Raw genomic sequence first — 21,411 nt, forward strand, 5'->3', positions numbered from 1 at the left:
AGCTTCCACCTTAATGCATCTCACAAGTTCTCTATGTTTTTGAGACAGGATCTTACTATGTGGCCTTGGCTGGCCTATAACTTACTGTATAGGACCAGGCTGGCCAGGAACTCACAGAGAATCTGCTTGCCTCTGCCTCCTGAGTACTGTCAACAAATGCCTGGCCATTATGCCTGGCAATACAAACCAAGATGAATTCCCGATTATACAGCTGATGTGTAAATAGCTTAGTTAGCTAATGGGAGTGATAGCTGGTACACTCACTGTGTGTATGTGGAGGTTAGGGGACAAAATCAGTTCTTGCCCTCCTCCTTTACCTGGATCCCAGGACTTGAACTTGGGTTGACTTTGCATTGTCAGGCCATGTCATCAGCCTCAGTTTTCCCATCATATGAGCTTAGAAAAAAAAAAGTACAGAGTCAGGTAGTCTTTTCCAGGAGGAGTTGCAGGGTCTGACTTCTACTTCCAGACCAGATGGAGTAACTGAGACTGGCTTTATTCTCCTATTGAGATAAGCCCTAAATCCACATGAAATAATAACAGCTTCAGAACACTAGACATCTGACCGCAAAGGACAGTGACCCGTACAAGATGGGAAATAAAAGAGGTGAAACTTATGAATGGCTTAGCTAGAGAAGTTTCTAGGCTATAGTGCAGGGAGAGGAGCCTGGAACAGCAGTCTGCAGAGTGGAGGCATTGTGAAGACAGAGCTGAGCATCCACAGTAGTGGACCTATGTGGAGAGAGCTTCAGAGGAAGAGGTTTGGCAGAGTGTCGATCTGTGTGGAGGAGCTATTCATCCAGGAGGATCTTAGGGAGCAGGCTGTGAGCTGTACCGGAACCCCAGAATATGTGGGACATTGAAAAGAGTCTCAGGCAAAGTCTTGCCTCCATGACTTATTGGCCCCATTTTGAATTCTGCTCTGGCCCTGTCTTGAAAATCATGAAAGGAAGAGCTGAAGGGTCAACAAGTATCCCAGGAAATGGACTGTGTTCCCCACAAACCTCGTAATGTATTTGGGGGCAGACATGTCAAGCACCCAACAAGGCAGAACTGATAGGCCAAAAGGTAGCCACCATGATGCAGACAAGAACGCTTTCAGGAGGGACCCAGCGCTCATAAAGTTGTTAGAGCACACTTAAAGCTGTTAACAAAACCAGAGTGCTGTATGTTTAAAAAGTTGAATAGAGACACAGAAATAAAAACTGACCTCAAGAAATGAAAATTTTACTGGATGTGTATAACGCACATGGATGGAACTCCAGTTGGCCTTCTATACCTGTGGGCTTCATTTATGTGCTTAACATATCCAGAGCTTTCTCTATCTCATTGTTTTCCAAACAAAACATAACAACCATTCCCATAGAACTTACATTGGCTGAGGAACTGTAAGCCATTTAGAGACTATAAAATGTGCAGAAGGCTGTGTGTGTCTGTGTACAAACACCACACTGCTTTAAGATTCATCAATCTTAGCATACAAGGTTCCTTGAATCAATTCACTGCCTCTCTGAGATGCCATAGGTTATATAAGAGCAATAGTAAGGTTAATCATGGATAAAAGCAGTATATACAAAGGAACAAAGCTAAGATGACAAAGATAACAGATTGCTTGTTGGGAAAAAAATGTAAGTGAAAGCATGGTCAGCAATATTCTTAAGCGTTAAAAGCAGGCAAAAAGCTATCATCCTAGAAACCTACTCCTAGAAGACGTATGTTTCTAAAACGAGGGTATCTTAGTCCTTGTTCTATTGCTGTGATACTATGACCAAGGCAATGCTTATAGAAGGAAGCATTTAATGGGGCTGGCTTACAGTTTCAGAGGGTTAGTTTGTTAGCATCGTGGTGGGGAACATGGTGACACACAGGCAGACATGGTTCTTGAAAATGAGCCCGGAGCTTTATATCCTGATTCACAAGCCTCAGGTGGATAGTGAGACTGGGCCTAGCATTGGCTTTTAAATGACAGAGGCCACTCTCAGTGGCACACCTTGTCCAAAAAGTTACACCTCCTCCAAGAAGGCTATACCTCCTAGTGCTTCCCTTAACTAGGGGACTAGACATTCAAATACAGGCACCTATGAGAATCATTCTATTGAAACCATCATAAAGGATGAGGTGAGGATGATCTTAGACACAGAAATGATAAAAGGATTTATTATCTAAGACCACAGCTTCCAAAAGCATTAAAGAACATTACCCAGCAGACAGAAAATGGTGCTAATGGAATTTGAATCAGCATAAAGGAGAGAAGAAAACCTGATGTAAAGACATGAAAAACATGCAAGAGTAGGCTTCTTAAGTAAGTCTCCTCAGGAGGTAATGGTTGCTTAGACAAGCATGACAACACTGAGGTGTGTCTGTACCACATAGAAAGTAAAATGATAAACAACTATGGCATGAAGTCTGCAGGGAACAACTGCAAGTTCAGCACTGTGATTTTGTATATCAAGTAGTATGATGTCATTTAATGGTAGACCGACATATTGAGTTAAATACTGTAACCCCTCCAAAAATAATAATAATTACAGGTGAGTAATAAAGTAAAATGTTAAGAAAATGCTTGATGAATCCAAGAGAATGCAGAAAATGAGAAAGACAACATATGAGACAGATGGTAAGCCATAGCAAGATGACAGACAAAAACTTAATGGTGCCAATTAATTCTCAGTGAGTTCAACATAGAAATGGTCAGATTGCATTAAAAAGGGCCACAAGAAAAGGCCTATAGTCAGGCTTGAGGCTTAGGCAGGAGGATCATGTGTTCAGGGTCTGCATGTGTTATGTAGTGATACCTTGTCTCTAGCCTCCCCCGCATTTGTTAGCTATAAAGACTCAAATAGGTTAAAAGGGTCTAAAGGGGGGTGGGGAGGCACACTACACTTTAGTCATGAGGAAGGAAGTAGGAGTCACATTGATTAATGTCAGAACAAAGAATATTAGCAGAGATAAAGAAGGTAATTTCCTAATGATAGGAGAATTAATTAATCAAGAGGACATGACACATGTGAACACTGATATGTCTAATCACAGACTCTAGCCTTCTGACATTGTGACACTGTGTCAGCTCCAGAAGCCTCACTTGAGAACTGTGCAATTGACTTATAAAGAAACTGAAAAAAGAAAAAAGAAAATCTCAGAATGTTTTAGTAAGTTTACGATCTTGTGCTGTGCTGCATCTGTAGCTGCCCTGGGGTGCACATGGCTCAGATCCTGAGGGTTAGACACACTGATTAGAACTTTAAAGTATGTAGAAGAGAGCTGGTGAGGTGTCTCAGTAGATAAGGGAGCTTGCTTTCAGATCTGATGAGAACTGACTCCACAAGATATCCTCTGACCTCCACATGCAGACATACACATGCAAACACCAACCAATGGTGTATAAAACCTGGTGTTTGAAGTGATGAACAAGAGTCCTGTCTCAAACAAGGCAAGGACTGACATCCAAGATTGTCTTCTGACCTCCACATGTGACCCTATGGACACATATCACACCTGCATGCATACACTGGCACAAAGGTTGAAAAACAGAAAAATTGAAAGAGAGCAGGTAAACACAGAAAGAAAAGCTAAACATCTGAAATCCATGAAGTAGAATCTATAATTGCAGTAGTAAAATCAGTGGAATCGAAAGTTGTCTTTGGGAGCTAGAGAGACTGCTCAACCTTCAGAGCTTGCAGCTGACCAGGGTCTTTGCTCTCTTGCTTATAAGGCGTTTAGAACGAGGGAGAAGCATCAATAGCATAGCAGTGAGAGCACTGGCCTGGAACAGAACAGAGTAGATGGAACCACTCCTATTATTGGTCATTTGGAGCAAGGCTCTTCTCTACTTCTGCCTCTATTAGCTAGGACAGTGTGCTGAGGCTTGTACCTAGGCATCACATGTACAGTGACCAACATACTGCTGGGCACTGAGGGTTGTGATGCATATGTTGACCTGTTCTGACATGACAGGTCTTCTCATTTGATGCTTTAAGTTCTTTTTTCTATTTTGAAACTATTTTTATTAGCAAATATTGTGCCCATTTATTGTGTTAAATACGAGGGTTTAAATATGAATGTTCTGTAGAGTGGTGAGATTGAGCTGACTGCTTAGTCTTCACTAAGTCAAGTCTAAGTCTTAGAACTCTCCTTGTTGTTTCTGTTGTTACTATGTTGTTATTGTCAATTCAGTTTTTATTCATCTTGTGCATTTATGTGTGTGCACAAGGCAGAGTGTCTGTGTGTAGGTTAGGAAACAACTTGAGAGAATCGGTTGCTTCTCTCCTCCTACCACATAGGTCCTGGAGAGTAAACTCAAGTCTGGGAGCTTGGCAGCAGATGCCTTTACCTGCTGAGCCGGCTTGCCTACCCTGTTACTATTTTTGAGTCAGGGACTCACTGTGTAGTACATTGTAGCCTCCAGTGCTCAGTTCTCCTGCCTCCGCTTTCTAAGTGCTGGAATCGCTGGTGTGCATCACTTTTCCCATTAGCGTCACCACTACTGCTCTTGGATTCAATCGATTACTCTGTGTGTGCGTGTGTGCTGTAGATGTGAGGTGGCAAAGTGGCCAGGGGACTCTGAGTAGCCTGCATAGCATGAAGTTACCAAATGTAAAAAAAAAACAAAACCAAAAAAAAAAACCCAACTAAGCAGCTTGTCTTGTTTGTTTCTGTTTTGTTGGCTTTTCCTGCCCCAGGTGGACAATCAGCTCATTGGCACTACTCAGCCCTTCATGCTCTATGTGACCCCCCTGAGCAATGAGAACGAGGTCATTGAGACAGGGCCTGCTGTGCAAGTCAATGCAGTGAAGTTCCCCAGTAAGAGCGCACTGACCAACATCTACAAGGTGGGCTGGCGGGGAGGCTGGGGACAATGGCATGTAGGAGGCACTCTTGCTCTCTCACAGCTAGGCCACAGAGCAGGCAGTAGCACACTGTGTGTATAAAGGTGGCTCTCTGGGCCAAGCCACATGTGGCTTCGGATTGACCATTGAGGGAAATGTTCAGAGCACCTTTTCTTGGCACCCTGTATCCTTAGTTGTCAGTACTGAACCCAGGGAGTCGAGAGGCGTCATTCCTGAGTGAGGCAGTATCTTGTAGCATGCCGAGTAGTTCAGAGACAATTCTGGAGAGCTATGTGGAGTCTGTCCTTGGAATAATGTGCTAAGTAAACTGTCATGAGTGTACTAGCAGCAGAGAATTAAAAGTGAAGAAACTTTTTAACCTGTGGGTTCCCAAAGTAGAAGCCAGCTGGGGTAGCAGCAAGCTGTAAAAGCCAGACCCTCTTTCTGCTCCTTTGTCATCAATGATAATAGGAGCAAGCCTACCTGCACCTCCACCACAAACCCAGTCATGTAGCTTCTGCTCACTGGTGAGGCCCTAGTGATCAAGCAGGATGGCCACGTGTTCACTGAACACCTGTAACAAGCAAAGAGAGGTGAGCCGCAAGTCTTTTATCGTTAGTTCAAACAGGTCAAGAAACCATGAGACATGGTCTTGCTTTGCTGCCCAGGCTGATCTGGAATTGCTGGGCTCAAGCAAGCCTCCTGCCTCTGCCTTCCTAAGCCTACTTCTTTGGGACCTGCTTCCTGGCACAAATGAAAGTTGCTTTGGTGCTTGACTGTAAACCAAACCTTTTTTCTCTCTAGCACCTGATGGTCACGGCTCAGAGGTTCACAGTACAAATTGAGGAGAAACTGCTGCTCAAACTACTAAGTTTCTTTGGCTACGATCAGGCAGAATCAGGTAAAGCTGATCACTCTACTCTTCTGCCTGGGATTGGCCCACACTAATGTGTTATTCTGTTTGTAAAATCCAGGTAGTTCCTAGACACCAACAAAGCTGACTCTCTCTCTGCCTCTTAGTCTGAGCTAGCTGGCTCAGGCTTGGGGTTTAGGAACTCCTTTCCCAAAATTGCTTGTTGTCTGAGTTATGTCCAGGAACTAGGCTGCCCTGAGAGGGTCTTGGCACCCTGGAATGTCCAATGGCTGGCCACTAAGAAGCAGTGCACCCTCCTTTCCTTTGTAAATTCTGTCCCTCTGCTCAAATAGAATGGAATGATGACCATCATTTAGCAGGTCACTTTGTTACGAAACCAGCTCAGGGCTAAGAGTCAGAAATGCCTTTTTGGCAGTTGCTTTAATTTAGTTTGAAAAACAAAACTGGCTAACCACAATTATTAACTTTTAATGTCTGTACCCTTGTACCTTAATGTCATTACAAAGGTTTCTTGTTGCTATCCTTTGGCCTTTGGAAAGGGAGTCAGATCACTATCAGAAAGCCTAAACTTCTTGCAGAGCTGTTGTTTCTGTAGCTTCCCCATCACAGCCCCTTCTCCTGCTGCTAGATGGCTCTAGCTAAGAAAGAAGTCAATGATACACAACAACCCTTTTCAAAGATTTATTTTGTGTGCATGCGTACATATGTGTATAAATATCTTCCCTGTGTGTGCAGTTACTTGTGGAGGCTAAAGGAGTGGGTCAGATCCTCTCGAGTTATAGGTAGTTGTAAGCTGGCTTCATTTGACTGCTGGGAACTGAACCAGGTCCTCTAGAAGAACAGTAAGCACTCTGAACTGCTTAGTCATGTTTCTAGCCACTTGACTTTTTTTTTTTTTTTTATGTATTTGTTGTTTTGAGACAGTCAATCTTTGAAGTTCATGATCTTCTATCCTTTAGCCTGTTACTGTCTGCATTTATCCACCATGTTGACTAGAGGGGAAATGCATATACATACCCACAATGCAAGAAAAATATTTTTGTCTTTATAATCTTGATTTAGAATTGAACTTTAAATCTTCAGCATCACAAGTAAAATAGGATTAAGCTTTTAGAGTGTTTAGTGTTATCTAGGGATTTTGCTCAGTGCCGCCACTATGTACACTACTTAGGTAGCATACATGGGGTACTGGACTCTGTCCTTACTGCTTCAAAAAGAAAGAAAGTAAAAAAGAGAAGGAGACCACTATTTGGGAGGAAGAACAAGGCCCTGCCATCTTAGTCGAGTGCTTTGCACTTTGGTTGGTTCAGGCTCCAGTTTATTTGGAGTTACACAGCCACCTGAGTGCTTAACAGCCAGGCAGGTGTTCTGTTTGGCTCCTTCCCCATAAGATTCACTTCAGATTTCTTGGGTCATATTTTTCTTGTGAATCCCTCTCAGAAGTTTTTTTTACAGCCTTGCACAGAGAAACTTAGGCTTTTTGGAAGACCTTGTCTGCCTGTCATTACTCTTCCTCTACTTTCAGTAGCCAGTGAGTGTGGAAGACAGGTCTCCCTTAGAGCATCCTTCAACTTCAAGTAGAACTGATGGCAGCTTCGACTGGGAATGTGCAAAGTAGCTGTGAGCGTTCTCTCTGGTTTTCCTTCGAAGCCACCGGAAGCCAAAGGGAAGCTTACTGCTTATGGACATGTGCACCTCCCCCCACCCTCCATGCACGGAGTGCATTGCTATTCTAGCCCATGCCCCTCCTTTGTACTCATGGATTGGCAATTAGAAACTCTGCCCCGATTATCTTGCTCTGAGACTTGCCCTGCTCAGGAGGATGCTGTGCCAGCACTTTCTCAGGAACTGTTTTTATTCCCTAAAGTGTTACTTTATGTTGAGAGTGTCTTTTTTGGCTCAGCTGTATTGCACTCTAGACTCATATGACCTAGATCATAGGTTCTTGAAATGACAGCAATAGTTCTGGAAAGCCTGTGGTCAGCAAATGAACCTGTGACCTTTGGCTTTCTAAGACATTGTCTGCTGGGTGGCTCAGGGTCACAGTTTAACCAATGAAGCTAACCTACCTTTGTATAACCAATGTAACAGCCTACGTTTATATAGTAATGTGTCTGCATATTGTATGCATTCCTGAGCCCACAAAGAAACTAAGAAAGTTTATATAGGCTTTTGTTTGTGTAGGTTTTTAGGTGAGGTCACACATGTTTGAATCATGATGCCAACAGCTTTTGTTTTTGTTTCTTACTTATGCCTTTGGATCAGAGGTGGAAAAGTACGATGAAAACATCCATGAGAAAACAGCAGAGCAGGGAGGAACTCCAACTCGATACTACTTTGAGAACCTCAAGATCAGCATCCCCCAGATCAAGCTCAGTGTGTTCACCTCCAACAAGCTGCCACTGGACCTTAAGGTGAGCTCACAGCTGGCACACTCTGTGGGAGTGTGCGTTGATGGCTCATTCTGTCTGTCTGGAATTAGTATTCACAGCATTTACTTTGTACCTTTCCTTTTATAGGTGTTCATTAATTTGTGAAATACTCTTTTTGTCTAATGTTTAGGCATAACTTTGCTGAAGATGAAGATATTACCAAAAAGGATAAAACTGGATGATGTAACTCTCATTTCTTTTTTGGGTGGTTCTAGATTTACCTTAGGGCAGTTGAAACCTTTTTCCTGGGCTTGGTACTTGTCTTAGGAACTGAGACTAAGGTAGCCTTTCTTTGACCCACTGCCCAGATCTCTCTTGCTGTCTTCTAAGCATCTGGGGTAAGTGTCACTTAGGAAGGTCTGTCACCTTAGAGGGAGCCTCTGCTATAAGCTTGCTGGAACATGGCCTTGTACAGATTCAGGACATAACCCTCCTGTTAGCCATCTTGATCCACAGGTGACCAGTACGGCCTTAGCAACACCTTCACTTTTAGTACAAGGCATATTTTAAGGAAGGGAGCAGGCTGACATTCAGATCCAAGTCTGTCATGTCTGGGTTCTGCGCTGCATCCTGGCCCATAGGTGAGGCTGTCATTAGACTGTGTGTCCTCAATGGTGCCCTTGCTTGATAGGTGGGGAGACAGACGTTTATGGTCTTGTTTCTTTAGCCTAGTTAGTAGCAAGGTGTTGCTGAAAGCAAGAGCAGGGTCAGGTGGATGTTGAAATGTCTAGCCTTACTCAGACTCTAAGTCTGCCTCAGACTGGCAGCCATTGCTTCTGGTTCTCCCTTGTACTGTGCTTGAAGACAGTTGTCCAACCCTCCCTCTTCCCATTGCCTGCTCACTCTCCCATCCTTCCTTCTCTCAGAAGATCCAGGATACCCACTCTCTCCACAGAGGAGCATCTAGATAGCTGAAATGAGTTGTGAGCCTGCAATGCTGGGCTCAGATGCCCATGCCAATTCTGCTGCAGGGTCAGCCTGCAAGTGCAGGCAAACTTTAGTCCAGTGCACAGCTCCATGAGGAGGGTCAGCACAGCCCCACTGCAGCCCACTGCCAAATCATCAAGTTTATATGGAATCTCCTGGGTTTTAAATGTTGGCCACCAACTCATATTAAAAAAAACAAAAGAAAAACTGACTAAAACCCAGCCTTGTGGGCTTGACAGAACACATGTGTGGGCCTCATGTGCCACAGCCTGCCAACTCCCAGCTTCTAAAATAGACCTATAGGTGATGAGACAGCTGTCTGCTCAGCGTCATCCTCTAGATAATAGGGGTGATGGCTTCAGTGAATGAAGTCAAGGGAGGGCTAGCTGGGACCAGGGGCAGCATCCTGAGAAAAGAGGTACAATGTCTTTCTCCTCTCACCACTTTGCTGCTCAATCTGCCCTAATGCTGTATTTCCCAGGAGGCTGGAGATGGTTATAATTAGCCTGGGAGTAAGGGGAAAACCATGGGAAAACTACTGTCTTGCTAATATCCACAAGTATCCACTTGACTTATGTGACCTTTGGAATGGGTTTGTTTGATAAAGTCTGTTCCCCCAGAACACTTGGCTCTCACCCAGCAAACCAAAGCTAAGCATTTCCTGCAAGTGTAAGACTTCTTGATTTAAAATCATCTTGTTAAAGATCACAGACCCCAGCATTCCTCTCAGCACTCCCAGCAGAAGTACCTGGTCCCTAGTCCTATGGGATTGATGCCGTGTGTCCTTTGCTATTCCATAGTACTCCTGGTATCGATGCCATGTGTCCTCTGCAGTCCCGGGTACCTATGCCATGTGTCCTTCACAGTCCTGTGGTACCGATGCCATGTGTCCTCTGCAGCTCTTACTGGTGCAGTGTGTGTTCTGCTGGAGTGAACTCAGCCCTTCATGTTGACTGTCTTCCTGGTATTCTACTGAAAGAACAGTTTTAGAGCACTCTTAAGCAGATGCCATGACTTACCTGTGTTTCAGGAGGATGTTGGGATTGGAACTTCAGAGTTGAGCTCTGGGCTTGTGGAAGTCACCATGTTACTATACCTTGAGTATTCCTCCTGGAGTCTGGGACTCCTTAGACAATATCACTTAGTCAGAGTTTTCTAACAGAGTAACAGGCCTTTATTAGGAGCTCTTAGGAAGAGCAATATACTCTTTCTGATGAATATGGAATCAGTAAAAACATGTGCTTAGAAACAGAGCCCTCTCCCTGAACAGCAGTCACGGGAGTCTGTGTAAAAGGTAACCCTGTCTTAGTATTGAAGGAACAATTGCCTCCATTCTCTGGATTCCCAGGCAGGAGTGAGGCTGTCAGAAATCTTGGGGGAGGGGGGGGTCTGCCTATCCAGATTTACACTGAAGTACATTGTTGCCAGATACAGTGTCTGTCTGGTGACTCAAAGACATCCACACTGTCCAGGTGACTGGAAGCTGTCTCCATCTGCTATCTTCTTTGGATTCGTGACTGACAGAAGAAGGGAAGCTAATATTCCATTTCATAGACACAAGAGCACACTGCCCCTCCCTTCTCCTCATGGTCTCTGCATAGAGCTTGCATGTTAGAGATGCCATGGCATATTGAAAAGCCAGGTAGCTTTTAATGGGGATTTCCTTGACTCCTTTAAAGATCAAAAGATACCAGGGGGTCTTTAAAAGGTTTCAGAAGGTGGCCTACAGCAGGCCTTTTCCCATTTAGAGCATTGGGGTATAACAAAAGAAGGACCTTAATTGAGCAATCTAGTTTGGAAGAAAACCCACACTTTAATGGTCAGAGAGCAGGCGGGTGGGGGTAAGGGGGAATTTCAAACAAAGACACTATTTAAAAAGCCTAAAACTGTCTTCTCAAAGGCTTGAAATAATTTGTTGGGAAACTTCAGACCCTTTACTTTTTCCCTCCCTCTCTAAATAAAAACCAGATTTGTTAAAAGGAAAAAAGATCCAGTATTGTTAATTGTGTTTCAGAAAGTGCCAGAGAGGGAAGTAGCCCCATAGTTTTAAACACTGTCCCCAAAGGGAAATAGGCACATGCCCTGCTTCACATAAACAGTCTCTATGTGCCATAAATAAACCTTTAGAGAATGAATTCCAGACAGTTTTGTTTAGTGTGGGATAAACTAAGAAAGGAAAGGACACGGCCCAGGGACTAGCTGTGATCTGAGGCCTCGTGGACAGGTATTTCTTCTTTCAACTCGGCGCCGGCTCTGGAAGGCTTCAGCCGTTTTGTCTGGGAAGTGGGAGTAGATACTTCTCTATTTTATCAGGAATGTATGAGCACAGGTTGCTTTCTTCAGAGTCCCCTCTGCAGCAGGAAGATGCTGCCTGAGTAAATCAGTATCAGAGCTGTGACCTACTATAGGCAAGCAGTGGCTCAGTTCATCAGGAGGGTGCAATCCTATATGGCTTTCTGTTTCCTCTCATGCCTTCTTCCACAGACCAGATCAGCCTGAAGGTGGCAGAGTAATTCATACCAACGGGCTGGCCCTGCGCCTCTGCAAATAAGGGACCCCAGACAGTAAATGACAAGGTGAAGACAGTTTCACTCCAGAACTGGGTACTTCCTTAGTTCCAGGGCAGATGGTGCCTGTTGGGAGGACTTTGCAGCTTGGTAGAGGTCAAAGGTCCCTGCAGCAATACACCAGTCTCTTTTAATGTTTGGTCGCAATAAGGAATTTGTGTTTTAGTGGGTTTTTTGTTGTTGTTGTTGTTGTTGTTGTTGTTTTGTTTTGTTTTGTTTTGTTTTAACTTTCTGGCTTAAGCTTTTGTTTAATCATGCTTTCTAAAGCTCTTCTTATTGGAGTTGCATTGGTAAGACCATGCCTTTACACTTTAAGCTGGCTATCAGTTTCTCTGTCAGTGAAATGGGGGAAAATTAGGCATGCTCTCTGACTTCATGCCTACTCACTCTTTAGTGGGGAGCACGGCTGAACAAATGCAGAATGGTTTTGAGAAGAAATAGTGGAGCCCTCTGGCTTGGGCGCTTTCTACCAAATAGGTAGTTGCTATTGTAAAAACAGCACATTCAAGTCTAGGATTTGCTCATGGCTAGTCATGTGACTTTAGCTGTGCTGTGCACTTAACATATCTTTAGTCTGGCTGGCCTTAAATTTAGTCTATCTCTCAGTTCAAAACACTTCCATCAAAGACAAGACTTTTATGAAGATTTTATACAATAGGAAGAGATAAAAAACCAATAACCTGATAGAAATCTGGCCATCATCGGTGTTAAACCCCCTAGTGTTGAATTTAGCAATCTTCCTGTCTCAGTTTCTCAAGCACTAGAATTGCAGGGGTGTGCTACCACACTGGTAATTCAATGATGGTCTTAGCCCCTAAAATTCTTCCTTCTGATATCATCAGTGACATTCCAAAGCACCAAACCAGTGCTCTCTCCATGTCTTCAGCTCATCTGGTCTGGTCGGTATTTATTTGACTGTTTGTGCCATGTATCTTCTGTTTGGTATTTATTTAACTGTGTGTCCTCCTGTGTATCTTCCTCTACTGCTGCTTCTTGTGTGTGTGTGTGTGTGTGTGTGTGTTTTGTTTTGTTCTTCATGTTGAGTGCCAGGTTTTGCTTCTGTGAACTGTCTGATCCTAGCACTTGATCAGGTTTCTATCAGGTTATTGGTCTTTTATATCTTCACTACAAACTCTTTCTTTTTTTTTAAATTTTTTTAAATATATTTTATTACGTATTTTCCTCAATTACATTTCCAATGCCATCCCAAAAGTCCCCCATACCCTCCCCCCTCTCCCCCATTTCCCTACCCACCCATTCCCTTTTTTTTTTTTTTTTTTTTTTTTTTTGGCCCTGGCGTTCCCCTGTACTGGGGCATATAAAGTTTGTGTGTCCAATGGGCCTCTCTTTCCAGTGATGGCCGACTAGGCCATCTTTTGATACATATGCAGCTAGAGTCAAGAGCTTCGGGGTACTGGTTAGTTCATAATGTTGTACCACCTATAGGGTTGCAGGTCCCTTTAGCTCCTTGGGTACTTTCTCCAGCTCCTCCATTGGGAGCCCTGTGATCCATCCACTAGCTGACTGTGAGCATCCACTTCTGTGTTTGCTAGGCCCCTGCATAGTCTCACAAGAGACAGCTATATCAGGGTCCTTTCAGCAAAATCTTGCTAGTGTATGCAATGGTGTCAGCGTACAAACTCTTTCTAAGTCTTGTCTTTGATGGAAGTAACAAGTGTTTTTCAGGGTTTAGTTTGCCTTTTTATTTGTGTATGTGTGTGTGTGTGTGTGTGTGTGTGTGTGTGTGTGTGTGTTTGGGACAGCCTTGAGTGTTGTTCCTCAAGAGCTGTTAACCTCATATTTTGAGATAAAGTCTCAGTGACCTGGGCCTTGCCAGTTAGGATAGATTGGCTGGCCAACAAGTCCCAGCTATGCCTCTTTATGCCCCCCATGTGCTGGAATCACATGCCTAAACCATTGTGCCTGTGTTTGAGGGGTGATGGGGGTACACCAAACATGATGGGAACCCCATTATCTTTCAAAGCCATTGCTTCTACTTCTTGTTGATGAGACATTGTAGACATAACTTCTCTTATATTTCTAGAAGAACTCTCACAACAAACTTCCTGTTGTCTTTCACAGGTCAGATGGGTGGGACTAGCTTCAGTATAACCTTCCTAGTGAGCCCATATTTTTAATAGATAATTTCAGCATTTCCACATGGTGGAAGCGTCAGGAAAAACCAGTGTAGAGGCCTGAAGGTCTCTCGATTCTCAGGCTCACTGATTGCAAATGACAATTATTAAAGATTCTGGTGAAGGGAAAATAGTCTTTCGACAAGTACACCAAAATATATCCATGGCAGATGCAAAGAACTGTGGCCATTTTAACTTACCATAACTACCTAGGGACACACTGAATGTGTACAAGGTATTCACATAGAAAAAAGAAACATTGTTGGTGTCGTTAAAGGCCTGGATAGATTAGGGCAGAGCCCAAGATTTATAGTAGAGAGTACCCAAGATAGTTCTCAAAGCCAGAGTACTCACAATTCGTTACAGGACCACATCAGTTAAAATGGGAGCACTGCGGTGAGCAGAACAAAAACAAAAGTCAGAAAGAGGTCCTGTGCTTATTAGTGCTTAGTGCATTAGTGCAGAGATCACAGGTTACCTAAGAACCAAGCGTGCAGTGTCACGGCATGAGTGTGAAGGAAAACAGACATCAGGCTTTGTGACCTTAGTAATGAGGACACAGAGAGCCTCTGACCAGAAAAGATTGAAAAGAAAGCTCTCCTTCAAAGTAAGCTTGTCTCATGATTGAAAGGCACCATGTAACGAATAGTAAGACCAGATACAGGGGGAGAGAAGGTGTCTGCAATATGTTTATGCATGTACAAAAGTCCTCCAGAGAAAGACAAACACAGATAACTCCCTGTAGACATGAGTAAAGATCCAAATAAGCACATTATAGAAACAGTGTCCAGGAGCTAGAATGGTTACAAAATGTGCACAGCCTTATTATCATTCATGAACTGGGGTATCAGCACATACCGTAAGATCTAGGGGTATATCTCAGGGGCAGAGTGACTGATTGCCTAGTGTGCATAAAGTCCTGGGTTCAGTTCCAGCAGCACACACACACAAAAACTAATCAACAAAACCCCAGGAAAGTTATTTCTTCCCGTTATTGATGAGAACATAGAACGGGGGGCTTTACTAGACTACTGAAAAAGGTTCGAGCTTTCCTGGCTCCTCTGTGAAACTTTTTGGCAGTATATACTCAGGTTGAACATGCTCATTCTTTATTAGCCAGCAGCTCCAGTCCTCCTAGACATGCACCAAACAAAACAAAACAAAACAACACATGGAGAGCCACCCAAAGGACTTGGGGATGTTTCAGCTACTTTATTCATAGGAGTAAATCTCAGTGGTCGGGTGTGGCAGTACACACCTTTGACCCTAACACTATGGAAGCAGAGACAGGAGGATCTCTGTAAGTCTAGAGCCAGCTTGGTGTACAAAAAAGTTCCGGACTACGTAGAGAACCCTGTCTGTCTCAAAACACCACCTAACTCTCCACCAACACTAATGGTTAAATGGGTATTACTTGTATGATGTAATATGTAAAAATGAAAATTAATAAGATATACTATATACAACAGCATACAGTGCAAATCAGGACAACATAATCTGTAGAGAAAAGAAATAGTTTGTACAGGGGGCAGGCTGTTTTTAAGGCAGAAAAGACAATTTACTTTCTGACCTTGGGGCTGCTGCGATGGTTTAGTAGTTAAAGCTCTTACCATTGTGACCAAGAGGACTGGAGTCAGGATCCCAGAACACTACGTAAAATCTGAGGGGGCATGCTGTCCTGTCTACAATTCCAGTCTTGGAAAGCAGAGAAGAGATGCCTGGAGCAAGCTTGCTAGTAAGACTGGCTGTCTGGGAGTTCTGAGATGATGGGAATACTCTACCTCAAAGAACAAGATGGAAGACAGTCAAGGAAGACTCATACCAGCTTTGTATTTCAACACATACACACTTCCACATGTGCGCACATGATTATGCCCAATTCTCCCCCCCACAACACACACATACACACCACATATACAGGAACATGCAAGTGACAATAAGAGGGAGAAGAAAACAAATTGAGTGTTGTTTGTTATGGCTGCGCTGTCCCTGTGCAGTGTGCATTAGTCAGAAAGGAGGGCATGTCAAATACAGGTTCAAACAGACCAGAAGGAATTCTACTATGAGCCTGGCAGTGTTTGCTGCTGTAATGTTGAGATATACATGACTTTGGGTAATAGAAATTTATATATTTTTTCCGTCATATTTTACTTTTGTAATTATAGGGGAAATCCTTATATCTAGGTAGTAATTCTTAGTTCTTAGTCTTTCATGGATTCTAGAATTATGTAGTTTCCTTTCTTCCCCACCTAGGCCCTGAAAAGCACCCTAGGATTCCCACTGATTCGGTTTGAAGATGCTGTGATTAATCTGGACCCCTTCACTCGGGTGCATCCGTATGAGACCAAGGAGTTCATCATCAATGACATCCTCAAGCACTTCCAGGAGGTGTGTGAGCAGACGGGAGGGATGTAAGCAGACAGGAGGGGTGGGAAAGGGTCAGGTGGGAACAGTCAGGGCCAAGCAGCTTCATCTTAGGTATTGGGGATCTGTCACTTAGATGTCACTACTGTGTCGCGTCTCAAGAGTCAGCGCTCTCTCTCTCTCTCACACACACACACAAAAGATACCTTAAGAATCCCAAGATTGACTTAAGAACTGTTTGTCTTGTTCCTCAGAGCCAGTCCCGGGGACTCCTCTAGGTTAGGCACAGCTCGTTGTGGTTTTAGTTGATGCTTCAGTGACAGCACAGAGTCCTGTGAACTCTTTATGTGCTAGGCATGGCTTGCTTTCAACAACCACACCACTGTTTAATGCCTCTGAGGGCCTTGACCTGGAATTGAACTTATGTTTTTTTTTTTTAACCAAATTAGACATTTTCCATTTTGTATTTTTAATCTAGACTGTACAGCCCCAAATATAGAGCCTTTAGTGGATCATCAGATCATACAGAATTTGTTAGTTTCCACAGTCAAAGCTTATTCCATCTTGCTTCTTTTTCTGCCCTCCTCATTTCCTAATGAGGAAATATTTCCCCAACTGCCTCTAAGGTTCATGAGCAGGTACATCTGGAATCAGGGATCAGGCAGGCAAAGGCCCAGTGAGAATTTGCTTGCCAAGCCTGAACCCTCTCTCCTCACATGCTCCAGCTAAGTATAGACTCGAGAGCCTGCTCCCTCCTTCCTCTTGCCTGATTTCTCCTAGCAGAGATCATGGGAAGGGGAGTATAATGCTTGTTCATAAAAATTCCCAAAGGATCTTTTCAGTCTCACAGCTACTTTTATTCTCCTAGCTATCTGTGACACATATTTTTTTATGTGTATTGGAACCAGTCCCTAGTGTGTGTGTTGAGTGAAGTTTAGGGCCATCCATGAGAGCCCAGGAGGTCATTAGCAGGTGATGACGACTGAAAATGTCATTGTTGACAGTACTGGAGGATGAGACAGATGCCAACTATCTTTTCTTGGGGACACTGGCACTGACATGGCTTTCCTCCCCCTTTCCATTCCACAGGAACTCCTTAGCCAGGCAGCTCGGATCCTAGGATCAGTAGACTTCCTTGGCAATCCCATGGGCCTTTTGAATGATGTATCTGAAGGGGTCACTGGACTGATAAAGTATGGAAATGTCGGGGGCCTCATAAGAAATGTTACCCATGGAGTGTCAAATTCTGCCGCCAAGGTAAGGGAATATTGATGAAATCACACTATTAGCCTTAAGAGACCTCTGTGTCACTGGAGTTTCACTGGTGTATAGCTGGCCTGGAGAAGCTGCAATCACAACCTCGGGTTCCTTGATGCAATGGCTTACCTTCCTTCCACTAAGGAGGCCTGCCAGGCAGGTCATGTTCCATCGTGTTTCATTTCCTAGCCCAGCTCTGTGGCTTGCCTGGTCACTGTAGTAGTCTCCTTCCCAACACCAACAGAATGAGCTGGACTTTTGTGAACCTGAAATTAAGGGGTTGGGGTCTGGCCCATGCCCTCCTTAGTGTAAGTAAAATCCACAAACCAAACAGAATAAAATTGGACTGTGCCTTCTCCCTAAGATATACTAACTAATTCCCACAACTTCGTGGAAAGTCTGAACTAAATGAGTTCCAATAATGTAGTGGCCTTGTACGCCATGTGAAACCAGCTGTGGGAGGACAATGGGGCTGTGCTCCTGAGCCTTGCAACCCAGTGACCTCTTGGTTCCCAGGCATCTTGCTTGGTGGGTGTTTCGTTGGTCTACTGTTGGTATCCAGTAGCTGGTTCTGTGTGAGAAGCTGAGAGCAGTGGAGGTGGCTGAGTATAGCTGCTGTTTCATGGCATATGCAAGTTGTCTGAGAGCCCATCTTGTTCCTGGGGCCTGACTCCTTCCTGTCCCTCTTTGCTCCACTGTCTGTTCATGCAGACATTGGCCTGTCATTCATGAGGGAGACCTGAGGAAGCACTTGTTTATACTTGGTTACTCCTTCCTATGGGCCTGACTCCTATGAGGCACAGGTGATACTCCACCATGAACTGCTGAGAGGAAAAGTGGCTCTGGCAGGGTACCCTCATCCCTCCCTTTCTACCTCACCCCATGCTCTAGTTGGGAAGGTGCAGTTGAATAGTTTTTCTTTGTTATGTGATCCTGATCATAAGGCATGTGGGGTGGGAATGAGGTGTCTTTTTCTAGAGTGTCACCAGGGAGGATAGTCTCCCTCAGATTAGTGTCTGAGGCTGTGCTATGACTTGATCACTGAAAGTGCTCACCCTGTGTGGGTGTACTGGCTAATTTTGTGTCAACTTGACACAGCTGGAGTTATCACAGAGAAAGGAGCTTCAGTTGAGGAAATGCCTCCATGAGATCCAACTGTAAGGCATTTTCTCAATTAGTGATCAAGGGGGAAAGGCCCCTTGTGGGTGGGACCATCCCTGGGCTGGTAGTCTTGGGTTCTATAAGAGAGTAGGCTGAGCAAGCCAGGGGAGGCAAGCCAGTAAAGAATATCCCTCCATGGCCTCTGCATCAGCTCCTGCTTTCTGACCTGTTTGAGTTCCAGTCCTGACTTCCTTTGGTGATGAACAGCAGCATGGAAGTATAAGCCAAATAAACCCTTTCCTCCCCAACATGCTTCTTGGTCATGATGTTTGTGCAGGAATAGAAACCCTGACTAAGACAGTGGGTCAGCACAGAGAAATGTTGCTTTCAGAATAAGAGAAGAGGGAAGAAGAAAGAATTCTTCAGATTACAACTTGGAAGCTAGTAAAGTCAGGACAGGATGTGAAAGACAGTTCCCATCTCTTCTGGAGTCTTTCTTATGCTGCTCTCAGCCCCACACATTATAATGCAGTGCAGCTCAGCTTCTGAGCACTTTATTTAGTCAGCCAATGCCCTGCAACATTCTGTTGTAAACACTCTACTTAAAGCTTTTATATATCTTACTGGATGTCCTACTTTATATTGTTATTTCTTTTGCATAAGGGGCTTTCCAGGGCTTGACTTCAAACTTTGTTCACTGTGTGTTTAGTCGGCTTATTTCATGAGTTCATCTTGTCCTTAGTAAGTCAAGCAGTATTGGAGTTTTAGGCTGCTACTGAGGGAAATTGCTTTCTAACTTATTTTGATGAACCCTGGGTTTGTTATGACAAAGGAAAGTCCATCTAGCTGCAAGACAGAAAGTTCATACTTCACATGGTGGGTCTGTCTGCGGAGACCAGGTCAGACCATCTCTGGTGCTGTATGTGTGGCTGCGCTAATGCTCTCCATCTTCCTGTAGTTCTGAGTGTTGAAACCAGACCTTCATTGTCGGTTTGCTGAGCTGTTTTGCTTGCTTCTCTGTATTCATTAGGGAGTCTGAGGAAGTGCAGGTGACACAGGAATCAAGTCTGGCATGAGGAGAGTATTTAGAGATTCAGAGTTCCAGGGAGGAAGAGGGCAGAAGGTGACCCTGCCCCTCATGAAACCACTGTCAGACACCCAGCTTTGCTGTGGTGTTGAAGTTAGTTTGTTGTGACTTGGACAAAGCACTGATAGTTCTGGGGCATTCCTGGTGCCAACAGCGTTAAAGGTGCTGGGTCAGGGCAGAGCATAGCACTGCCACGTGGCATACTCTTCCTTATAAATCCTTACTGAATGTCTTCTGTCTGTCAGGCCTGCCACAGATGGACCCTTGCCACTCACTGCCTTGTTGGAGTTAATCTCTACCCCACAAATCAGGAAGTGAGGCTTAAAGGGCTTGGAAACATTTTCAAGGTCAAATAACAAAAAAAATGAGTGGACTTGATGTAAGTCCAGCTCCATACCCTCTCCCCTTATCTTCCCTTGTGTGTCTAAGGTTCTTTTTCAGACATTTTAGAGAGTAGAAAACAGTAGCACCTTCCACTGGAAGCTTGCTACTAGACAGAGACGTTGCTCTTTTAGCTGCGGAGTCTACTGCTGTCCTGTCTCCCATCATGTTCTCACCTGCAGGGCTTAGGTGGGTTTGATGCCTGTGATCACCCTCTCCACAGGCAGTCAGAGCTTAGTGCTTGCAAGTGTGGCTCTGGTCTGGTGACGCTGGCTGTCCAGGCAACTCAGTTAGTTAGTTAGGCATTGTTAGTCCCAGTGTATCAGTGGGGCTCCCAGGTAAGGGGTGGCCGCAGTGAGCAGGTAGGTGCCTACAGAAGCTTTGTCTTTCTTGGATCACTCTTTCTTTTTTAAAGTTCCACACATTGCTACAGTGTATTTTGATCATGTCCATCCACTACTTCCTCTTCCCCACTCCCCCTAGTTGCCCCTTTGTCTCCCTCCAACTTCCAGTCCCCCTCTTCGTTCTTTTCCTGGTTCTTCCTAAACCCCGAGTACAATTAGTATTGCTTATATTTGCATGGGTGTGGGGTCATCCACGGTGGCATGGACAAGTTATCAGCAGACATGTCCCTCAAAGAAGGTTGAGTTTCCCTCAGCCGTCAGCTGGCAGGAAGGAGCTCCTTTACCGGACCCTGCCTCACTGACTTAAACTTTACACATGATCCTTAACTCTAAGGTTATGGCAGACATTTCCCGAATATTGAAAAACAAAACAATAGGCTAAAGAGTAAACAAAAGAAAATATCATAGCCAGGAGTGGTGACACATCCTCAAAGCCTAGCACTCAGGAGTCTGAGGCAGGAGAATCTTGAGTTTGAGACAAGCAAACTCAAGAGAGGCTACTGAGTGAGATGCTGTCTGAGCAAACACGCCAAACAGAGGCCCTGCCTGCTGCTCTTGGTGTGAACTGTCAAGGGTTTTAGCAACTCTGTAGATCAATAGGGGCAGGTGGAGAATGAGGCTGGCCTTGAATGACTTCCACAGAATCCAGCTAGGACCTCAGATGATGTGTTCTCCTGCTTCTTTGCTCCCTATTTTGGGCAGCAGTGTACCATTGAGCCATTTCCCCTGTGCTGGCCCTTTGTCCCAGGAAACCAGATCTAGGACATGGCAGTGGTCAGAGGACCCAGACTTTCCTATTTCAGAGCTTCTCTGACAGGCCCTGTTCCAGTGCCTGCCTCGTATGTGGCCTTGCAGCAGACAGGGCAGGCAGCCCAACTGCCTTTGTTTAGGAACTAGTATTTGTTTGTGTTTGTGTTGCAGGCACTATATTTATAGGACTCAGATGAGACTAACACACTGTTTGTTCAAGGAGAAAGTTAGATCTTCGCACAAAAGAATGTTCTGTGTGGATTCTGAAGGGGAACGGCAATTTATGACTTGTGTCTGTTTTTGTCA

The 21,411-nt window shown here is 44.4% G+C and overlaps 1 protein-coding gene across 5 annotated transcripts in view; it reads left to right on the forward strand.

Annotated features, from left to right (window-relative positions):
* The window catches only part of Vps13d (vacuolar protein sorting 13 homolog D), a 223,463-nt gene that overhangs the window by 134,024 nt on the left and 68,028 nt on the right, over positions 1-21,411 (forward strand). For all 5 annotated transcript variants that reach the window (XM_085838693.1, XM_029475918.2, XM_029475920.2 and 2 more), the window contains 5 exons: positions 4,680-4,829; positions 5,631-5,727; positions 7,966-8,114; positions 16,015-16,149; positions 17,215-17,382. In XM_085838693.1, the coding sequence (XP_085694819.1) occupies positions 4,680-4,829; positions 5,631-5,727; positions 7,966-8,114; positions 16,015-16,149; positions 17,215-17,382 (699 nt within the window). The remainder of the gene's footprint in view (positions 1-4,679; positions 4,830-5,630; positions 5,728-7,965; positions 8,115-16,014; positions 16,150-17,214; positions 17,383-21,411) is intronic.

Source organism: Mus caroli, unplaced genomic scaffold, assembly GCF_978045245.1.
Source record: "Mus caroli unplaced genomic scaffold, Mus_caroli_1 scaffold_6, whole genome shotgun sequence".
Lineage (NCBI taxonomy): Eukaryota > Metazoa > Chordata > Mammalia > Rodentia > Muridae > Mus > Mus caroli.